The sequence below is a fragment of the Talpa europaea genome (assembly GCF_964194135.1).
Source record: "Talpa europaea genome assembly, chromosome: 4".
NCBI classification, from domain to species: Eukaryota; Metazoa; Chordata; class Mammalia; order Eulipotyphla; family Talpidae; genus Talpa; species Talpa europaea.
The window spans coordinates 18,290,075-18,313,173 of NC_140070.1; the positions used below are offsets into that span (position 1 = coordinate 18,290,075).

Below are 23,099 nucleotides of genomic sequence, written 5' to 3' on the forward strand. Positions count from 1 at the left end.
TGAGACATGAGAGGTTTGCTGCTCTGTGGGAATCTCCCTGGCCGGCCGGGAAGTGCCATGTGGGCATCTCCCTGGCCACCAGGAATGGAACCAGAGCTGCAGAGGCAGAACCCTCACAGCAGAGGCTGCAGACAGCTTCACAGCGCTGCGCTCAACCTGCTGTGCCACCGGAGAGGCCCCACTTCCTCCTCTTTAAAGTAACTCCTCATATCTCCTCTACTCTAGACATGCCAGGTGCTGTCAATTCCCAGGTCTTTTGAAGATTCCAGAGAGTGCATTGGGAGAGTTTTCTGTTATCCCTCTTGCTCTGTTTGGATTTTAACTTTCTCCACAGGAGGTTCCCCTAAACTGTCTCCTCTTGGGGATGCCACCCTCAGAAGGGGGAGCTTTTGTAAAGCACAATTGTAGGCTTGGAAGAAAGAGTTAAGTGAGCGGGTGAAACTAAAGCAGCCGCATTTTTCTGAACACCCAAGATGGTAGTGTACACGTCAAGAAGAGATCAGGGCCTCTGGCGGAAATGTTGATTTTATCAGAATCATTGAGAGCACTCCGTTCGGTGGTTTAAAAACGCGGCACGTATTTATTACGTACTCTGCATCCAGTGCTATAAGCTCTGAACAGAAAACTAGAGAAATCGCCCTGACATGCACTATACTTGTTAAAACAGAAAACAGACAACTGCAGGTTGTGTTAGACTACGAGATTGTCATTTGGTATTTACTATAATTTTGAAATCAACTTAAGACAATAAGTCTCCCCCGAAAATCTTGATGTTTAGGTGCTTGATAGTTATACTATAAATGAAAATTGTGGAGTATGACAGACAAAACATTATTGCCTCAAATGTCATTGCATTATTGTTAATCCTGAAGAGAAAAGAGTGGCAAAACAATTAATTGTCGCTTTCTATGATAGTGGGCCTTCCCCACCCAGCCCTTTTCCTCAGCAAGTAGTAAGACAAACGTCTAAAGCCTTGATTTTTGATTCTGAGTCAACTGTTTGCTCTACTTCTTCCCCAAGCCATGAGTGTCTTCCTGTGGAAATGCGTGTGGCGGGTAACGGCGTGCATGCTCCGGTCTGCTGAGGCTTAAGCTTTGGGGTACAGAGTGACCATGTCATAGCCCTCGGGGGGCCTTGTGCGGGCTCGCGCGTGAGTCTCGCAGTACAGCTCCCCCTCCACGAAGAAGTAGCCCTTTTGCTTGAGGTTGAGGTTACAGTCAGCACATACGAAGCACTCCGGGTGGCGGTATTTATCCCGCGCCTTCACCACAGCACCCCTGTGGGGGGAAAATAAATGAGGTGAGGGAAAAACACAAAGCCCAAGGCCAAACAAAGGGACACCACTAAGGCGAGGGACCAGGTACTTCTCAGACAGCTCCCACTCCTTCCTCCTCGTGACTCCTCCAGTCCCAGGAATGGGTTAGCCTGGGGAGATGTTGCCTGTTTCACATTTGGAGCCTTTAGGGGTTAAACCAGGCAAAGCTGTGCAAGGGATGAATCGTCAGGGAAAGCCAAGACAACCATACTAAGCCATCACGTGCCTCTTTGAGGCAAGTGCGAGTATTTTTAGATATTTCAAACAAGTTTTAATAGAAAATGATAGGACCTTACTTTAAGATCTTTCTCCATTGTTTCCTTGAAAGAGGGACACATAAGGATATGTGTCTGCAAAGGGTTCTAATTTTGACTGTTGTTGTCTACCCAACTAGAAGGGCTTCTGATTGCTGTCTGTCTTGGTAATACAGACAGATGTGTGGCTATAGAAAGATAGCAATGTCTTGGTATCCAGACTCTCTTCTGTGGAGCACAGAAAGAGCAGATCAGAGAACAGAGATGGACTTCTCACTGGGTAGGTGGCTTTGGCCCTGCTGTCAACACAGTTCACGCCAGCATTAAGAGCACTAGTTGCTTTGGGACTATGCTTTTTGTGAGCTCTCCTGCCCTGCCCCCCTTTGGCTCTAACCAAGCTTATCTCTCACTGCCCTCCATGGCTGGGTCCTGGATGATGGCACAGAGGGTGCCTCAGTGTGTGCAGGACAGATGCCAGGCTGGGGGGGTCCACGCGGGCGAATGTGCAGGGACTAAACTGATCTGGTTCACTTGGAGATTTTTTTTTAATAAAGATTTATTTTTTTATTTATACTATAGCTGGGGTACAGGCCAAAGGTGTGGGAGGGTGAAGGATTCACCAGAGACAGAGTGGAGAGCAGAACAGGCAGATGGACCAAAAGCACTGCTGAGGGGAGCAGCGGGCAAGACAGGATTAGTCTGCCGTGCCATGTGGGTATCTCCCTGGCCGGCCAGGAATCGAATCTGAGCTGCAGAGGCTGCGGACAGCTTCACAGTGCTGCGCTCAACCCACTCACTTGGAGATTTGAACTAGTCATTGTGGCTATTCAAGCATAAGGTTCCTTGACATGGAAATTGGCTGTATTTTTAAAAATTCTATTACAACATTTGTGCAACTTAAGAAACTGGTTAAAAACTATGTGTTTTAATTAATGACCTGATACCATTGGTATTTGTTTTCCAGGGATTATACAAGATAGGAAATATTTGAAAACGATGCATTAATAAAGAGAGGACTTTTTGAAGTGCAGTTATGATTCTTGGAAATGATTTTTTTAACATACTTCTAGGGCAATTGTTTTCATGAGATTATATTTGAAATTCTAACTCAAGATGGCTCACTCACATCATAGAGGAGAGTTTCTATCTTGGGAATTCTCATCAAAATATGCCAAAGGTTGTCAGGCTTTATGTTTCAAGTCAATGAACAGAAATAGAGAACAGATACCACAACTCACAGCGAGACCCTGGGGTACAAGAGAAACTTACACGATGCCACTTCCACACTTGTCACAGAGCGGCATCTTCTGTGCACTGCTGGCCACGCCGTGGACTTTCGTAACCGGAGCCCTCACACTCCGAGTTCCAGCAGGGCGGTCATCTGAAAAATAAAGTCTTTCATTTAGGGGAAGGGGACAGCTGGGTGCAGTTTGTGCTTTGCCTCTATTTTAAGGTGCGCCCTTTAACCTAAGGAATCCTTAGGCTGCACCTGTACCATTCTCTCAAGAGGAGTAAGACCAATCCATGCGTCACTCGTTCTGAAATAGGACCTTTACAAAAACATAATGCATCCACATCTGTTGTTGTTGTAGGGAGCTGTTACAAAATGCTCAAAGGGACAGAGGACATTTTACATTCTTTTTTTATTTGACCATCTTAACCATTTTAAGTATGCAATTCAATGGCATTAAGTACATTTGCCATGCTGTGCAGCTATCACCAAGATCTATTTCTAGAACTTTTTTCATCCCCCCAATGTCTGTACCCATTAGACCACAACTCTCCCTAACCTCTGCTGGTAGCCTCCATTCTACTGAAGAGGAAAATGTCCGGCTGACCTGTTGATTAGCTGAAGTTGGGACATAGCCTGTAGACTGAAAGTTTTAGGGAACAACTGATAAGCACCTTCAAGGCCACATGCACCCAGATTCACGCCTTCCCAGGTGACTGTACCCCTTCTTTAGTCAATAAATACTCTGTAACCTAGTTGCTCGGGGCTGAGACTTTGGAACGAGATCCTCTCCAGGCCTACCGGTGTAAAACCTGCCGGCATAAATAAGGAGTTTCCTTCCTCTCTGAGTGCTGCATGCTTCCCTAATGAGATCTGCTGCAACACTACTTGCTGTCTCTATGAAATGCTTATTCTAGATAGTTCATTAAGTGGAATCATTCAATATTTGCATTATTTTGTTGGGCTCGTTTCACTTAGCTAAAGTTCCAGGCTCTTCCATGTCACAACAGGTATCAGAAATTCATTCCTTTTAAAACTGAGAAAGTCTATAGTATCCATCTATCAGATTTTGTTTTTTTCATTCATCTGTTAATTATACTGGGTTGTTTCCACCTTTGGATTATTGTGAATAGAGCCGCCATGAACAATGGGGAACAAGTATCTGTTTGAGTCCTTATTTTCAGTTCTTCGGGTGTGTATCTAGGAGTCGAATGGGAATGTTCAACTTTATCAGGAGCCACCAACTGCTGGCCATAGCGTGGATTATATGCTCCAAATTGGCAACCCCCAAGGACTGCTGTTTCTCCGCATCCTCGCTGCTCTCGTTATTTTCGTTTTTTCTTTATGATAACAGCCATCTTAGCAGGTTATTTTGAATTCTTGTGCACCTTTTAAGGGACATTGATACTTCTTTTGGGTGTGAAGAAACACTGGGAAAAGTATGAGCCCTGAAGACAGTAGGAGAGGGCTGGAGACTCAGCTCTACTTCCCGGTGTCTGTGTGCCTCTGATGTTCATCATTCCTTAAATAGGGTAAAAACAGCTCCTACCTTACAGAGCCCTGGTGAGGACTAATGATCACATACACAGAGCACTCAGCACAGGGTTTGGAACATAGTGGGGTTTGTTCCAGTGTCATTTTAAAATCTCGATGGCGAAGATACTCTGGAGTGTGGGGGGAGGATGGGAAATTTTTCCAGACTCACTTAAAACGCCATTTTCTGATTTATAAATTGATCTAGCTTTGACTACTGTGGGTATGATGTGTCTTTGATTCCTTTTCACCACCATGTTAGTGGTTGGTTGGACATGTTCTAGAAGCTCCTTTTCTAAATCACTAACTACCACTGAGATCCTTCTGAGCAAAGATTCAACTGATTACTGACTACTGCTGATTTTAGGCTTTCGTAGCCATTTTGTTTGCTGTCCTCGCCTGCCCTGAGCCTTGCTACAGCCTCCATCCGGAATGTTCGGGCCATGCACTGCTGCTCACCTGGGCCGTCATTCACCAGTTCCTGCAGCACTCTGAAGGAGCCGGACTGGCGAGGCTGAGTCGGTTCATCCCTATTGTCATGGAGCATCCGGTACACATCGGACTGGGGGGGCAGCGAGGCCGTGGGTTCACTGAAACCCAACAGATGGTAGCAAAGCAGGGTCAGAAGCATTTTATGAGGCACCAGGCATGTAAGAAGCCACAAGACATCAGAAAGCAATAATCACTGTATTTGCAGCAACACCTGAACAAGATTCAGTATTTTCAAGTGAATGGCTATTATAGTTAAAAATAGAGCATGGGCTGCCTTAAAAATGTCATTAACCTGGGAGTCACATCAGCATTTCTTCATTGTGTGAAGACTTTGGAGGGTAACTTAAAAGGGGATTGCTAGGAAATGGTAATTAAAAAAATAAGACTCTAAAGGAGACTATTATAGATGTGAACAAAATTGACTCTGAAGAAAAAGGACAATATACATACAATATAAAGTGCAGGAGTGAGCCCAATTTGATTATTCTCAGCCATAAAGTTGTCAATAAAATTCAGATTAGTTTCTGATATTAAACTAAAAGTATATGGTTTGTTTTTGTTTGAAGATTAGTTTGCTTTGGTAATGCCATAAAGGTATCATGTGCTTATAAGTTGGAGAAATTCAACTTGTCGGTGTATGAAAACACACTACATAGAAACATTCTTATATACATCAGTCATACTGACTACATTATATTTTTAAATAGCCACATTATAATTCATTTACAACAATGATGGCAGCTTTATTTTAGCATACTTTATATATAAATATTTTCATGATGAGCAACTAAAAATGCCACAATAACACTTTATTTCAGGGCCTAAATATTTTTTTTGTGTGTCATTTATTTGCACAATCTTGCAAATGTAGTTGTTATCTGCATATATTTTTATTACTTATGTTGTCTTTGAAAGGAGTCATCTTATATATCTCAAATTCCTTGCAAAATGGCTTTCCTTTCATTAACACTTCATAATTATTCCAACAGATATCTGAGATATTGTTGCATAGCACTCTTAATTTTTTATATATAAATAAAAGTTATTATATATATTTATTTATTTAATTTATAAACAGTGGTTCTGTAACATCAAAAGAAGAACATTTTATCATCTGAAAAATTTTGAGTAGAAAAAGCATGATGTTAAAAGTGCTTTGAACAAATATTCATAACAGAAGAAATTAGTTAAAATAAAGACCAATGGGAATTACATATCTACATTAACATCCTGGGGTTTTCATTCACACATTTATTTAGGACAAATATTTTAATTGGGAAAATAATTACCTCTCCATAAGATGCTTTTAGAAGAGAGAAAAAGTATCATCTCTTAAAATTTATCTGAACTGTCTATCCTTTTCCCAATTTTTGTTCTTCAGAGGAGAAGCATACAGTATACTAGATAAATCACTTTTGAGAAGTATTGTACCAGACAGTTATAAAGTTCAAAACACACATAGATTTGGATCTTCTACGAGTTTATCTTATTGCAGTCAGTCCCACTGAGTTAATTCTTCAAATCATCTTTGTTATTAGATCTAGATATTTGCAATAAATCCTTAGTATTTTTTTTCTTTCAATCATTCATAAGCTTTCTTTCAGGTAAGATAATGTTAAAAGACACCAACAAAGTTGACATTGCCCACGTGTTTAGTTAACATGCCCATGGTTCAGAAAGACTCATATTACCTCATGGAGGAGGGTGTGTCCCCTAGAGCTGTTGAAACCTGACCCTGAAGTGTTTCCATAATATTGTCCTCTGAGTACAACTGCATAGGTGTATTAAACTGAGCATGTACAATCTTCACACCAGGAAGTTCCATTTCCAAAGGAATGTTAGGGGCCATCTTAGCAGCAACTTTCAAGTCACCTGGGCAAATAGTACTGACAGTACTGACAGAAGAAGGGGTGCTACGACCGCTGGCACAGTCAAAACCCGACGGAGTGCTGCATCCACTGTGTTAATGACCACGTGACAGAGAGATGAACCCGGACATCCAGATAGAACACAGAGAACAAGTACAGAGAGGTTAAAGGAATTGAAGACAAACAGTGAGAGATGAAGTAAATTAGAATGAATTTGTCTAGAATCTGTCTAGAATTTAAAAAGGAAAGGTGTTGAAGTTCATGGCTGGAAAACATTTAACAGAATTAAAAGGTACAGGCGATACTGCATTTTTTGGCTCTGTTCTACTAGTGATATGTAAATAGAAAGAGTTGTGTATATATAGTAAGTAGGAAAGATACACCTATTCTCAGTTTTTAAAAATAGGCCAAATAATTTTAAACTTCACTATCTCAAATGACCCAGGTATATACATTGACAGGATATGGCTTTGCATTTCTGCAATGTTTAAAATTAACATATAATAATTAATCCTTTGCAGACAGGAAGACACAATCAAATATTCAGATTAAATGTTTCAGAAATACAGTTAAGTGTTAATTAAACAGTGAGTTTAAGGCTATTTTGTAAATGTTTTATTGTTACTACTTTAAATTTTTCTATTTTCATTCTTTAATGTTGTGAACAATGTGGTAGTTTAACAGAGCTCTAGAAACAGCCAGTAAATGCTTGTCACCTTGAAATGAATAATTAGAGGGTAAATAAGGTGCTCCCAGACTCTGAGGTTGCAACCTTGGGCTAAGATATATTTCTTTTCTATGTAGCTATTTCATGTAAAATTTTAGAAGTACACAAATATTTCCATGCATGTTTATCATTTCCTCTTAAAGACAAGTTGAGGCTTATTGGAAAACCAGTCATGCAATTTTAAGAACAGAGTAGAGTTTCTATATCTATGAAACTGGATGAGAGATTATAGTCACAATTGACATGCAAATGACTAAAATGTAATATTTCTACATGCATTTTCGATGCAGTTAAAGGAATGTATTTTATAAGAAAATGAAATATACTGAGATTTTTAAAAAGGCAGATACTTAAGACAAAACCAAAAGAAATATTAGCATTAAGTATCAATCCTGTCAGTTAGCCTTGCTGTAAACTCAAGATAGAAAATGATTTATATGGTGTGTTAACCTCAAATCAGTCTCTTCTTAGGGTTCAAGTGTGACCCCATATCTGCATATATTGTCTAGGGTGACTCATGTTAACGTCAGCCCTATAGAGAAAGTGAAAATTAAACAGATATTGGGCACTGATTTTGTTGGCTTCATCAACGTTGCAGCCTGGTTAGTCTGGACAACTCAGGTCACCAAATGGATTAAAACATTTTTTCTCTTTGTGTTATCCAATTCAAACACCTGCAGTAGCCTAAATCAGGCAGGTAAATATGGACTTTTTCCTTTACTTCTTGACTGTTTAAACCCTGTTTAAAATTCAAGCTGTGAAATTGTTGATGGCATACAAAATGCCAAGTGACGTCTTAATGTTTCCATAGGCTCAGCTTACACCGGTTCCTGAATTTAACTTTTGTTGGCAAAAGAATAGGAGTAAAGTTTCAGTTATAGCGCAAGTTACTCAGAAGCATATTGATTTGACCTAAGTACAGTGAAACTTATTAAATTACAATTTAGGGATTTGAAACACTGAGTTAAATCTTGGGAGACTTGGGTTCAAAATACTGAATCTTTCCCATAACATTTATAAAAAACGTGCCTTTACTATGTGCCTATAATAGTGCCAGAGAGTGGATTAACTGGATTAATCAGAACTTTCAGATACATCTTATTTTATTGTTGTAGTTAGTATTCTTTTTCTATTATCAGCGCTCTTGTTTACATGCATATTTGTGTATATAACTTTACTTATGCAAAGACTGTGTCTTTTATTCACTGGTTTCTCTTATCATTCTATTTAGGGGTCTATTGAATAGATAGGAAATGAAAAATGGTCTCCGAGCTGAGGCACCTGAAGCAGACACTATTCAATGACCCCAACCTGTTAAGCTCAATCTAGCCTACCACCAACTCCTTCCCTCTGAGCAGACGGATGGAGCTGAGGTCAGAGGAATGAAATTGAGGTTTCCCAAGTCACCATTTTCTGATGTAGCAACTGGGATAAATTATTCCCCTTAGGTTAGAATTCAGTTTTTAGAGAAGGTATTTGGAAAGGGTCACCATGAAGATTGACGGCCTTTGATCAAGAGCTGGTTCAGTATTATCCTAGTGTGTATACAGCTACCAAGAAGGGGATCACCAGTATATCTCCCTCCAATTCTTTTTTATATCCATTTCCCTGCAAGTGGAAAAGTTCCTTTTCAAATGACCTTTCTTCCTTTGCTATTTTAAGAATGAAAATTTATTTTTATGCAAGAGTGGGATTCCGCAGCTGCTCTGTTGGAGCAGTGAGAAGCAGGAGCTGACGAGGGCATTCCCGGAGTGCCCATCTGCTCCCTCAGCCCTGCTGGGGGCTGCCTTCCATTTTGTTCTCCCTGACTGGGGTTTCCTGACCTGGAATGGAGTACAGCTGCCTGGCTCAAAGGTCACTGTGTTCTGGATGGGATCCGCAGGGCAACAGGGGTGGTAGTTATAAATATATGTGGTAGTTTATAACATTTCACAGCTCTTAATCTTTTCAATATTTACTCTTGGAAATGGAGGTTAGTTGGCTACTGTTCTTGTTAAGTGAATGTTTGGTTGTTTTGCTATTGAAACAAGCTGCAAAGTGAGAAAAGTCACTCCAAACACCTAAAAACACCTTCCTGGCGATTAGTAAGGATTTATTAAGGAAGCATGCATCTCACATGTCGCAAGCTCAGAGTTTATGACCTGCTTCGGCCCGGAATTATGAAAGGTTTGGGCCGAATATTGTGCTTGTGTTCAAAGTAGTTGACTTCCTGCAAAAAAAAAAAGGATTAAAAAGTCCCTCAGTGGAAGATTAATTTTTTTTTTTTAGACAAAATTACATGAATGATAAGTATCCAGAGAGAATTATTTACCACCAAATACTGACATGACTAAGCAAGGCGAAGATGGCAGCTGAGCGATTTCTTGTTTTCACCACCTATTCACTAAACGTGCAGGAACTGGCTAACTGTTCAGAGAGCATGTTCTAGATGCTTGTCTCTAAAACAAAAAAATCTGATTGTGTCTTTAGGAAATGAAACAGCAAGAGCTGGACTTTGGAAAGGAAAAGAAACCGTATGATTGCTGTTAAGGACATCACGGCCAGAGATGGAGCGTCGGGTACTTACTTTTGAGGTGAACTAGGAATGAGACCCCGCAGCTGTCCATGAAGCGCGTCTTGTATATTGCTAGTTGAATAGAGCCCAATTGGCGAGTTATAGGAAGCACTCACTACCTGTCTTTTGTCATCAATGTTTGCTGCTGCAACAAAAGGCTGGGCCCTTCTGTTGTGCGCGGTACCAATGGGTTTGAACTCCTGTACAATGGCAGACAAAACACAGCCACAGAGTGCACAACAGAGCCGTCAGTGAGCAGAATAACAGCGTCGCTCTTGTTAATACAGGGTTCTCAACCCACTATGAGATTAATGCAAAGATAAAGGATTAGGTAGACACTTTTCTACATAGTCCATAAAGTTTACAGCTTCTACATTTATAGATCAAATGTTAAGGTGCAAAGGAATTGATTTTATTGGAAATATTATGAAGGAATCAAAACACTGTTTCTTTTGTCTGCGCCTACTGGCTATTATTAGATCTATATCTTTTAGGAAATTCTCATCTGACTCATTTGAATTACAGAAATTTTGTGTTAGGAGACTTTTTGGCTTAGAAAAAATTTTTTACTTAACAATTTCTCAAGAACTTATATATGCTTTCTTAATAAAATTTATAACAATAGTATATATTATACATATGATATATATCATATATATGCTATGTGTCACTACCTACATCACTATATATAATATACATTGTATACTAATGTATACTAGTATACATTATATACTATATAGATCATATACTAATAGTAATATACTATTACTTAATAAAATATGCCTCATTTTAAGAAATGGAGGAATAAAACACTTAGAAAGGGATTGATCATTAATGCATAACTCCACTGGGTCATTTTAATTAACAGAAGTAAAAGTTCTGTTTTTTTTCTTATTACCTATGACAAAAAACCTCAAATTCTTGATTTTGACTAAGTTAAAACCTTAAATTTAGAAAAATAACTCAAAGAATCTCTTTCTAGGATTAACATTTATAGAAATCCCCCTTTAAAAAACTGTATTGATTTTGTGTTGTATGTTTAAAGAATCCTTTATGTTTACTCTAGTGCCAGAAAGACTCAAGTCAGTAATTTGGAGGTAGTTGATGTATAGGATTTATGAAAGGATTTTCATTTTATAACTTGGGGGGAAAAGATCAAACATCAGCGCCTTAAATCTTGAGTTTGAAACATGCTGTCATCCTCTGAAAATTTTTTATTATTTTTTAATATAGGAATCACATTTCCCAATTTTATATAGATTTATAATTTTGTAAAGTCGCTAATTGGCTTTTTCTTCTAAGCTATGGGAGAAAACCAAAAGGGAATGCTGAAATACTCATAGCTGGTTCTCAGTCCAAATTTTTCCTTCGGCAGAGTTAGTGGGAGAAATTGCTGCAGTATTTTCACTCACACATTCACATCCACTTTCTTTATGTTTGTGAATGTGCCACCAGTATTTCACATCCTACAAACATTTATGACTCAAAATGTTCCCAGAAAGAGACAGCTTTTTTTTTTTGAAAGATAAAAAGGCCTCATACTATTCTTGTTCTTGTTTTCTAATGCTTGTTACGTAGATGAGTAAGTTGTGGGATGGTGCCTTTATTTTTTTTTTTTAAGGAACCGCTTCCTTTTCTTCAGAGTGGGACCAGCATCCCACTTCCTATTGGAAGTTAGTAGCTTTTTTTCTTCATAAAATATGGCATGCCTTAAAAATCATGGCAAATAGATCTAATTTACAAAAATTAGTTAACGTAATATGATGACTGTATGGAAGGAAATCTCTGCCCTTATTTCTGCTTAGTCTTAAAAAAAAATGGATGATGATTGTCTTATAAATGAGGCAACTTTCCTGGAATATTTGTGCACTAATAATCTAGTGTTTCTTTCAAATAGCAGCATGTAAATTTATCAGCTCCAAAATTTTTCTTTGCCATTTTCAGGTTGGGTTATATATTGCAAAGGTCACAAATGTATAATTTGTTTAAAAAGAAAAGCCCTCCATTTCTGCTGAAATCACAAAAGGAAATATTTCTAATGCAGGCTTCAAACATTTGTTTAGGCTTTGCAAAGCATTAGTTTATGGGCTGCTAGAGTCATTCATTGCAAAAAGCACAATAAAGTATATACACCAAAGGTAAACAAAAATTTGAAGCAGGGCACCAAGAAGCAACATTCTATCCAAGTCTTACATCATTGTTGATGGTCAAATGGAATCAAAAGACCAAACCAGTTAGAAATTTGCTTTTCCCTGCAATCCCTTATTTTTCCTGGAAAATTATTAGTAACAGGAAAAAAAAACAGTAAAAAAAAAAAACTTAGATAGTAGTTAATATAGTCCAGCTCTTGTGTTTATTCTACTCAGACAAAAGATCCAAATGATTCCTAACTCTTAGGAATTCAGTAGTTAATCACTGCAATTAGGAATAATATTTTGAATGAATGAAATGCTAGAGCTGCCAGAGTAAAAGCTAAGTTGACAGAGCTTCGCTGACACCTGGGAGAATGTAGCTCCTTTTTTTTTTTTTTTTAAATTCCATTTTTTTAATAAGAACAAAATTTTGTCAAAAGACATCTCCTGCTCTAACTACCAATCATATATGACTCTTTACTATGTCATCCTGAATGCTTTTTCTTTTTCTTTTCTTTTTTTTATTTTTATATTCCCCATACAATTGCGACCCCCTTATTTTGACCCCAATCCCTCCCCTCCCCGCCCCCTACCCCCCATAGAGTAACTCTGGTTCATAGTTGTTTGTTGATTTTGATTTTTACTTTCTTATAGTTATTCTTTTTTCTGGTCCCTTATTTAAGTCTTCTAGATTCCTGTTATGAGTGAGACCATCCAGTAGAGAATGTAGCTCTTGACAGCAATCTCCTAAATCCTTGGGATGACCTAGCCATGTGAGCTCACAATGAAAGTATTCACAGAAAATTCACTTTTCAATTTCTTACTTACAGAAGTTGTTCACAGACAAAGTCCCGGTCCAAGAATGGAGGCAATTAGCACCCCAAATGGAAATAACACAGTAAGATTCATATACACATTTATTCATTTATTATATGAAAAAATGATGGGGAAATAAGGGAAGCAAAATATATTAAGTGATCATTATTTAGATCAAGCCACACTGAGCAAATGATAGTATTTGATCGTCTTTGGAAGCTATGACCATCCCCCACCTCTTATGCTCACCCCTCAAATGAAAAAGAAGGTTTCCTGTTTCCTGTATCTCATTGAGGAAGAGTCTGAGGATTTGGGGATTAAGAAAGTTTGTTTTCTGGTAAGTCACCTTCTAGTGAACATTGTAGGATAAAAGTTATTTCATAAAAATGGAAACAATTTCAACCCATACCTCACCTGACTGCACATGGTACAATATTATTAGCAGAACTTCTATGGCCAGGATACAATCCTTTATAAGGAAATGAAAGTAACTATCCTTCCATTTAGAAAAAAAAAGGTTTTTTTTTTGTTGTTGTTGTTGTTGTTTCTGCAAAGCATCATTCCTGTATTCTGCTAGCCATTATTGTGAGAGCCACATTACAATTGTGAGTTGTTCAACTAACATTAAGCAAAGTTTCAGATAATGTCTTTTAAAAATACAAGCTTTGAAGAGGGACCAAGAACTCAAACAACTTCTCTTTAGCCTAGGGTGGTATTCTGTATAGAAAAGCATGTGTGTCTGTGACCAGCTGTGTTCAGGATTGTATGAAAAGCCTTTATGTAATGAGGGGAGGGGGGTGATCTAAACAACCTTTGCAATTCCTTGTAAGTCTATGGTTTGAGCCTAAGTTCATAAAAACAAAATTTAGCTATTTAAAAGCAGCATAGAACAATGAAAAAAGTCTAGATATTAAAATTTGGTATGAATTATTACTATAATTGTGTAAGAAAAAAGTTCCTAAAGCCTAAACTTATGAATTGGAGAAAAGATTGGAAGTAAACACACTGACATTGATTATTTGTGGCTGGCTGTGCTTGGATGGTAGGATACAGTGTTTTTTTTTTTTCTTTTTAGTGATCATATATTACTTTTAAAATGAGGCAGAGCATTTCATTCTAACTGTAAAGGTCACATAACTTACAATAAAAGTTTGACTTGGGTTAAGAAACAAGCTCCCAGGGCTTCCCCAGAGGCACAGTGGTTGAGCGCTGGGTTGCGAAGCTGCCGGCAGCCTCTGCAGCGCTGGTTCAATCCCTGGCCACCGGGTGAGGGTCCCACAGGGCGAGCAGACCTCTCCTGCCGCCCGCTGCTCCCCTCAGCAGTGTACTTCGGTCCTTCTGCCTGCTCTGCTCCCCACTGTGGCTCTGGTGAGTTCTCTTGCCCTCCCACGCTTCTGACTGTACCCAGTGTGTGTATAAATAAATAAATAAATCTTAAAAAAAGAAAAAGAAACAAGCTCCCAAATATTATATTACTCAATGGCATTTTGGTATTCACTTGCAATGGTGTCTTCAAACATGATATATTAATGGCATTTGTTTTTCAGACTGACACACCTTTGTTGTCCAGACAGTATTATTTGCAGACTTCTCATGTTGATGGGGAAATAAAGACCTCTCTTTGCACAGCTTTACATTAATTTAAAACAAAAGAGAGGAATACAAACAAAGTTACAGTTTCGCTTTTGTTCAGTCATGGTCTAAAGTAAATCTAAGTTAATTTCTTGGTTCAGCCAAGTTAAATTTATTTGGTTATTATCACCCCAGCCTGTTCTAGTTCATGCTATTTTCAGATAGCAGAGGCTGTGCTGAAATTTAGCCATGTTGGTAGAGAATGTCCGTCCTGGAGTTAAGTGAACTGGTCACACAGAAACCTGACCTGGGGATTATAAGGAGCAGGAATCCTTCAGTCCATTAGGGGAAGAACTGAAATGGTTCTTATCTCTGAGTTCTTCAAACCAGGGCTTCTTGGAGAGGGTGCCAGTAAGAATTAGTCATGACTCAAACTAATGGAATGTTCAAAGGCTCCCGCTGACTGACTGCTCTAGCCCTTCACCCAATCTTCACTTGTTTAACTTATGACATTCTCTACCTTTTCTCCATCTGCAGTATCATGAATAACCATATCGTCTCACCCCAAAATGTAGGACACATGGTCTAATACATGATTGCCAAGAGGCCAGAGTATTTGAAATGAAGATTTTAAAATCCATTTCTTGGAATAACCATCATCATAAAGGACTACTCAGAGGTTTACAAAACGGACCTTATCTAGAGTTGAAACACAGCGAATTGCCCTTAAAGTCCAATGCTGGAGAGATGTTAGCAAAACTCACGCTTCCATCCTGGTCTGAGCTCATCCTGTGCTTAAATATTTGCTGAGTCACCCACATGCCAGAGGGGCCACGGCAACATGATCCGGGATCACTGAGGATTTGCTACTTTGGTCAAAGCTGTCTAATTAAATTGTCCCCACAGCTTAGCATCTCGCATTAGTAAAATCAGGTTTGAAAAATTGGGAGAAATTTTGAAAGCAAAAATAATTTGCATAAGGGTGCAGTACAATTTGGGGTGTGTATTACATGTAGAAGAGGAAACTCAGGATTTTTATCTGGTTTGTCTTGGTGATAAGATAAGCCTTCAATTTTCTTTATAAAATTTTTTTAAAGCACCACAGGATCTCCCTTCCTCATTGTGTTATCTCCAAGTGATGAATTGATGAGGGTGGGAGGAAGCACATGAGCCTGGGCCCTGCCTGGGGAACGTTTTTCCTTCTTCTAATCTTTTTTTTTCCCCATCGAAGAAAATATTGATTACAAGAATTTTCACCACCTGACCAGAGTAAGCCGCCATGTGCATTCAGATTCCTTTGCACCACATTTATTATCATCTTATCCGTTTAATATTTGCTCACCAACACTGATGGTGGAACTCTTATCTATCCTAAACAACCCACTCCACTTTCAAGATCACTTTTACCAAGCAACCATTCCGGGAATTGGTTCCCAGGATTGGTCCTGGGTAATGTTAGAAAATGAAGTTTATCTTTAGACCCTCTGGTTCCTTTCATTCATTTATCAGCTATTTAGTGAATACTGTGCCTGGGAAACTGAGAGCCAAGAGAACAGTTATGGCCTTCATGAATATTCCATACCCTGCTCACTCCCTTTGGGGCTTTTCTTCTTTTGCACTTAGTGTTTTATTTTATTTAGCTGAGGGGAGCAGCGGGCGAGACAGGAGAGATCTGCCGCACCATGTGGGCAGCTCCCTGGCCTGCTGGGGATCGAACTAGTGCTTCAGAGGCTACGGACAGCGTCACACTGCTGTGCTCACCCCCTTGTGCCACCAGGGAGGACCCTGCACTTAGTTTTCAGGCTAAGACTCTTCTTTCCCACCAGTCAAAAGTCTAGAACAAGGATCTAATAAAGTCATCCCCCCAGAAGGTTAAACTATGGGGATAGCTCCTCTCCTAGAGAGCTTGTATCTTCACTGAAAAGAAAGCTTTAATCCCTTGTAATTTGTGATGTTTCTTGTAACAGTATCGAGGGAGGGATTGCTGGTCTCTGGAAGCCTTAACCACCTTCCTTTCTGTCACAAAAAGCCAAGAGGCTTTCTGAACACAGCCTGAGGGAAGAGGGTCTGGGACTAATAATAACAAGAGCTCTGAAGTAATGAATATCTGCATGACCAGTTCAGTATGCTGTCTTTTTCTATATTATTTCATTTAAATCTTTGAGAAGCCCTGTGAGATACAGGCACATATGTTCCACTGCATGTATTTTATGGAGAAGAAATGGAGGCTTTGGACAATTGGGAAACTTAAGGACAAATTCAGGAGAGATGATCTGAAAGGGAAACACTATTGAAGCAGAAATTATGAGTATGTTTTCAGTTTATTTTCAATAGATACATAGAAAAACTGCACTTTGGGAATGATTCAGGAAGAGTACAGGGACAGAGGCTGCGGTCCCATTGTTTTTACTGGGCTGGTGAACAAGAGGTTAAAGGAATCTACTCATGGCCTGGACACTCTTGGCCCATAGTGGTTTCTTTACTAGTTTTTCGCCAGCCTGGGCATTCCTGAGCTCTCTACATACCTGAGACCAGACCAGATCCGACTGTCTCTGCGGATAGAGTCTCCGTGAGCTATTCACCCACAAGGTGGTCACGTGCCCTGCACGACCCCAAGCTGCAGCTGATGGGTGCCCACGATTAGGAACAAGTAAGAGACCACACTCGGACAGACATCTGGACTTTAGCCAAGTCCACTCTCCTTGCTTTCTAAACCAATAATGTTTAATTCCTTTGTTCTCATACCCCAGCCCTGGCACCTCAGTCTCTAATGCTCAGGGAGATCCTCCTGGGGGTCTGTGTCTTGCTCTTTCAGTCAATAAACCCCAACTTCTTGCCTGCCCTCACCAGTGTCTGTGAGGTCTTCTTTTCAATCTTGGTCTCTGTCAAGAGGCCTTTCCTGGCTTGTGTGTGTGTGTTGGGGGAGGCGTGCAATGTGGGGGTTTTTGGTCCATCTCTTCCTTCCCAGCAGGTGGAGCTGTGTTGTTAGAAGGTGGGGTGGGACTGAGGCACCCTGGGCTGCTCCCTTGTGCTGCGACAGGAATATCTAATCAGTTTAGCAGGGACACTTGTTTAAAATGGATTCACTTTTACAGATCTGTATCTATAAACTTGGGGAGCTGCTAAATAGAAGTTTCAAGATCCTTTTGTTAATTACATTTTTCTGTATTTCACAACTGAGGATTGGTTTAACTTCACTTGTTATAGCTTTTGAAAGTAGACATAGATAAGCATCAGATTAATAGATTAATTTAGCTTATTAGATACAAGTTGCCTCACAGGGAAATCCTTTCTATTTCGTAATTCCACTGCACAGGCAGAATATCACCATGATTACATAAATAGCAAAACTCTTTCTGTAGAGTAAACTTAATTATAGAATGCCAGAATTGAGAATTAAAAAAGAATGTAAAATAAGATCTCGGTGAAGATCTCAAAGAAGTGAAGTTCACAATAATTATTAGATTAGACACACCTGTTTCAAATGATAGCCCCTCCCCCCTGCCCCCATTTTTTGCTTTAACATCTTAAACTTCTTGGATGGCCTCATGGTCATTTGGCAGAAGTTCATCATTAGTAACGGAAAAAAAAATAAGTGGACTGTATGTAGTTATGTCCAAATTCTTCCTGATGAGAACATATTTGTCTTTTAACAAGGTGTTAGTCTAGGCACATTTCTCTCTTAAGTGAGACAATATGGACAATAGAAATTCATTCCTGACAGTAAAGACAGAACACTGCTACATCAGAAGGCTCATTCCAGTTTTTATATCTGCTAATCTTCCCCATGGAAGGCAGCCACTTCATTTAAAAGAAAATATAACGTGAATACCACTCTAAAATTCATACCTGTGGTTCTGATTCTAAGTTGATTTTGAAAGGATGAGCTTTCCCTTCTTCAGATATTTGGGGAGACCATAAGCGAGTTTCTGCCCTGCAAATAAAATGAAGATTGTAAACTCCAATGCTAATGATGCTTCCTGCTTTTGAGTACTTGAGCTTTCCATAGTGTTTGTACAGGTACTACGAAGCCTAGGCATTCAAACAGAAGCAGCATTCCTTGCTCATTATTCTGTATACTCCCATCTAATTAGACTTTAAAAAAATGTACTTTTGGGGAAATGTGAATGGACCAAAGTTGCCTGGATGACTGCTGTGGACTGACTGTGTCTCTCCCCTGCCTCACATTCACATGCTGAAACCCCAAAGCCCGATGTGATGGCATTTGCAGGCAGGGTCGTTGGGAGGTAATTCCATTTAGATGAAGTCCTGAAGGTGGGGCCTTGGGATGCAGTTAATGCCCATATGAAAAGAGGAAGAGACACAGGTCTGTCTGCACCAAGGCAGGCTATGTGAGGTCACAACCTTTTAGGGGGGTCTCCTCGAAGACCAGACCATACTGACACCCTGACCTCAAATCTCCACCCTCCATGACTGTGAGAACAGGCTTGCTATTCAGCCACCTGTTGGAGGATAGCTTTGTTTTAGCAGTCAGAATGAGGCAAGGGCATTGCAGAGTTTCTGGAGAGAACAGCCTCCAATGCATATGGGAAACAGTCCAGGAAGGGGAGGTTCTGAAGCTGCACCCTGAAGCAAATTGCCTGAAGCACCCTGTGTTCTGAAGCAAATGACCATAAAGCAAACTCCCGGGGTCTCTACTTCCCTACCTTTCCTACCCAGGCCACCACCAGAGACACTGCATGCTTTGCAGGTGCGGGGGTGGGGGGGACATTGGGGGGGCAAAGGAAGATGTGTTGGCATCAGGGAGATGTGCTTTGTTCAGCCGGTCTGGAGCTATGTGGGACTTCCCTGGGACTCTGTGCTTGGCAGGAACAAGGATTATGCACAGATAGGGAAAAAGTCGATTTTATTCTGTGAAATGGCAGATTGCTTATTGATTGCGTCCTCCATTCCAGGACTTTGTGAATACAAGGGAAACTGAATACAATAGCCATGGGATTTGAATACCAACAACCACCATAACAAACCATTATTTCACCATTCAGATTCAGATCAGGGCTCTGCAGGCAAGAGATCTGACTGAAGCTCCTAGTTGCTTTTCTTTTCTTTTTGGTCAGAAATGTCTCCTTATCTAGCATGCTCCTATGATCATACACTCCCACCTTGTGGGATTCTTCTAGGCTTAATTCTGCACAAAGCAGCCATTGGCACAGGAGATTAGCAGCCAGTTTTTGATGTGATCACATTCTTGGCAAGTCAAGAGATTGTGTCAGGAGAAGCTCAAAATTCCATTCCATTCTCTACCACACGTATAATAGCACTACAATTAGGGAGCAGTTCAGTGTTTATGTGGCCAATACACTTGGTGGTTCTATGTTTACAGTCAACTAACTGTATTAGTACAAGGAAAACATTCCTACAGTCTCTTCATAATTTTTGACATTCCAGGGAATTCCTTTTAGAAATAGTTTAACAACTACTGATAGACTGACTTCAGTGAAGAACAGACAAAAGTGGTTGAAATAATTTAAAGTACTCACAATTTCTAGGTCCTTTTGTAACAGGGAACCTCCCCAGGCCTCCCCCTTTCCTGGGGACCACCCTGTTACACTTTAACCCTCCCTCTCACTGGGAAGATGACATTTATAGTTCTAGTTCAGGTTGTTCTGCAAAATACATCATATTTTAACACCATCAGTCAAGGAGTACCTGTCAATTTTGAGGCACAGCTGGTGTGCTGCTGCTTTAATCCTGTCCTGTGCATCAGCATGAGTCATGGACTCTGTACCAAAACCATCAATCGCCAGGATGACATCCCCAGGACACAGGTTGGCAGCTGCTGCCTTGCTTCCTGGAGTGATCTGGAAGAAATCAGGCATCAGTTAAAACTTACCTTCTGCAATTTATTTATTTATTTTTTTGTGGGACCCTCGCCGGCGGCCGGGGAACTGCGACCAGGGAATGAACCAGCGCTGCAGAGGCTGCAGGCAGCCTCACAGCCCAGCTCTCAACTGCTGAGCCACCAGGGGAGGCCCTGCAATTTCTTTTTTTTTTTTTTTAAAGTTAGTCTTTTTTTTTTTTTTAAGATTTATTTATTTATGCATACAAGAACTGGGGTACAGGCCAGAGATGTGGCGGGTGAGATGATTCACCAGAGACAGAGTGGGGAACAGAACAGGCAGAATGACTGAAATACACTGCTGAGGGGAGCAGTGGGTGAGACAGGAGAGGTCTGCTGTGCCATGTGGGTAGCTACCTGGCTGGGGATTGAACTCATGCTGCAGTGGCTGCGGACTGCTGCATAGGTTGCATCTCAACCCCTTGTTCCACCAGGTAGGCCCTTCTGCAATTTTCTGAGTTTTGTGCCTGACATTTGTATTTCAACTTGGTAACATTTTAAATGTTTCACTGGGCAGGAACTCTTAAATCTAATTTAAAGTAATTCTTAATTGAGCAATTAGTTAACTAATTGCAATTAGCAAATAGTTAACTCTGTTTTTGCATCGTACTAAATAATTTTACTAACCATATTTCTTTCTTTCTTTTTTTTTTTTTTTTGCATAGAAGAACAGGTGTGTAGGCCAGAGGTGCAGGGGATGTGAGGATTCGCCAGAAATATAGTAGGGAGCATTTCAGGAAGATCCACTGAAATACACTGCTGAGGGGAGCAGCCGGCGAGAGAGGAGAGGTCTGTTGTGCCATATGTGGGTCAGCTCCCTGGCTGGGGATTGAACTCAAGCCATAATGGCGATAGGAGTGATAGTGCTGAGATTTAGCCCCTAGGCTACCAAGGAGGCCCATAACCACATTTCATCTAGTATGACTTTTCTTATTCTTTCCCCCAGTTTTATTGAGATTGGATCAATATGCATTCTTTTTTTTTAAACAAATTTTATTTTTATATTCCCCATACAATTGCAACCCCCTTATTTTGATCCCAATCCCTCCCCTACCGGCCCCCCCACCCCCCATAGAGTGTCTCTGGTTCATAGTTTTTTGTTGATTTTGATTTTCACTTTCTTATAGTTATTCTTTTTCCTGGTCCCTTATTTAAGTTTTCTAGATTCCTGCTATGAGTGAGACCATCTGGTATTTTTCTTTCTTTTTGGCTTATTTCACTGAGCATGATCCCTTCCAGCGCCATCCATGTTGCTGCAAATTGCATGTGTTTATCTTTTTTGAATGCTGAGTAATATTCCATGGTGTATATGTATTCTTATTCTCTTTTAAAACATCTTTCATAATAGACTTTTTGAATTACATAAAAATAATTTGGTTTTAGTTTTTTTTTTTGTCACTGATCTAGAACTTTCTATTTGAAGACAGATCTTTACTAAATTTAGGGAGGTTTTATATTTGAATTAAAACAGTTTTGACATTTCTGTAAGTTGTGATCTTTATAGTTCACATATGAGGGGGCATCTATGATATAGAGAGTCGGAAAAAATCATTCTTGGGTTAATACGAAGATGCCATATAATATACAAAATTGTAACTTTTCATGCACTCTTTAGAGATCATGAAGTTTCAGAATAACCAACTAATCTGGAATCTAAGACAATACGTAGAAATGTATCAGAACTGAGAGGACGATTTGGGTCACCACACTAGCTATTAAGAATTCAGCTAAAATTATGAACAAATTGCTAAAAGCTGATTGTGAATTAGCATTGAGAGTCTAGAACCCCTGGGAACTGCAGACACAAAGGAAACTTGCATTCACACAGTCTTTTCTCCTTAATGAAGAACAGATGAAACAAATAGAAAACAATTAATATGATGCTAGATTTTAATTCTTTCGGAAATTACACTACGCACAAATGGCTAAACGGATCACAGTTTTTTTTTTTTTTTTAAACAGGTTGTCAAAGTGGGTAAAAAAGCAAGATCCAGTTTTATGCTATGTATGACAAATCAACATGGATTTCTTTTTTGTGGGGCCAGAGGGAGTGAAATGGGGATAATATGGTTGCTTAACAAATAGCTAACTTAAATGTTACTATTTTGAGTATTCAGTTAAAGGCAGTGATTCTTATAAAGTTTTTCTTTATTGAAGCAACATTGCATTATCAGATTATATAAGATTCAGGTGTGCATCACTGAAAATCAACATGTGTATATATTACATTAACTTCACCACTACAAATCCAATTTTATGCTTCTCCATACAATTGTCCCCTTTGTCCTGATTTACGCTCCTCCGCTCTTCCTTCCCCACTGGTAACCTCTAATTGGTCTTGTAGTCCAAAAGTTTATTTTGTTTTACTTAGTTCATCTGTTTGTTTGTTTTCTCTGTATACTGTATATGAACGAAATTATACTGTGTTTGTCTTTGTTTGGCTTACATCACTAGGCATAGATAGTCCATTCCTGTTGTTGTAACTTGTAGGACTTCATCTTTTCTTTTTATAGCTGAATAGTATTCCATCTTTACTACCCATTCATCAGTTGATGGGCACTTAGGTTGTTTTTAGTTCCTGGCTATTATAACTAACGCTGCAATGAAATATGGGTTCATTGCATCTTTGAATTATTAGTGTTTTTATATTTTTGGGTAAATACCAGATGTGGGATAACTGGATCTTATGGAATTTCTATTTTTAATTTTTGAGGACTCTCCATACTGCCCCCCATAATGGCCACG

The 23,099-nt window shown here is 39.6% G+C and overlaps 1 protein-coding gene across 4 annotated transcripts in view; it reads right to left on the bottom strand.

Moving 5' to 3' along the window:
* Window positions 1–1,087: 1,087 nt before the first annotated feature.
* PDLIM3 (PDZ and LIM domain 3) overlaps window positions 1,088–23,099 on the bottom strand; it is a gene marked incomplete at both ends in the record, with an annotated part of 29,938 nt that continues 7,926 nt past the window's right edge. The window contains 7 exons of one of the 4 annotated variants that reach the window (XM_084231441.1): window positions 1,088–1,277; window positions 2,839–2,950; window positions 4,793–4,923; window positions 6,517–6,783; window positions 9,562–9,629; window positions 18,344–18,428; window positions 20,165–20,316. In XM_084231441.1, coding sequence (XP_084087567.1) covers window positions 1,088–1,277; window positions 2,839–2,950; window positions 4,793–4,923; window positions 6,517–6,783; window positions 9,562–9,629; window positions 18,344–18,428; window positions 20,165–20,316 — 1,005 coding nt within the window. Of the gene's footprint in view, window positions 1,278–2,838; window positions 2,951–4,792; window positions 4,924–6,516; window positions 6,784–9,561; window positions 9,630–9,986; window positions 10,175–18,343; window positions 18,429–20,164; window positions 20,317–23,099 lie in introns of all 4 variants that reach the window. The other 3 variants (XM_084231443.1, XM_084231442.1, XM_084231444.1) reach the window with 3 other exon arrangements.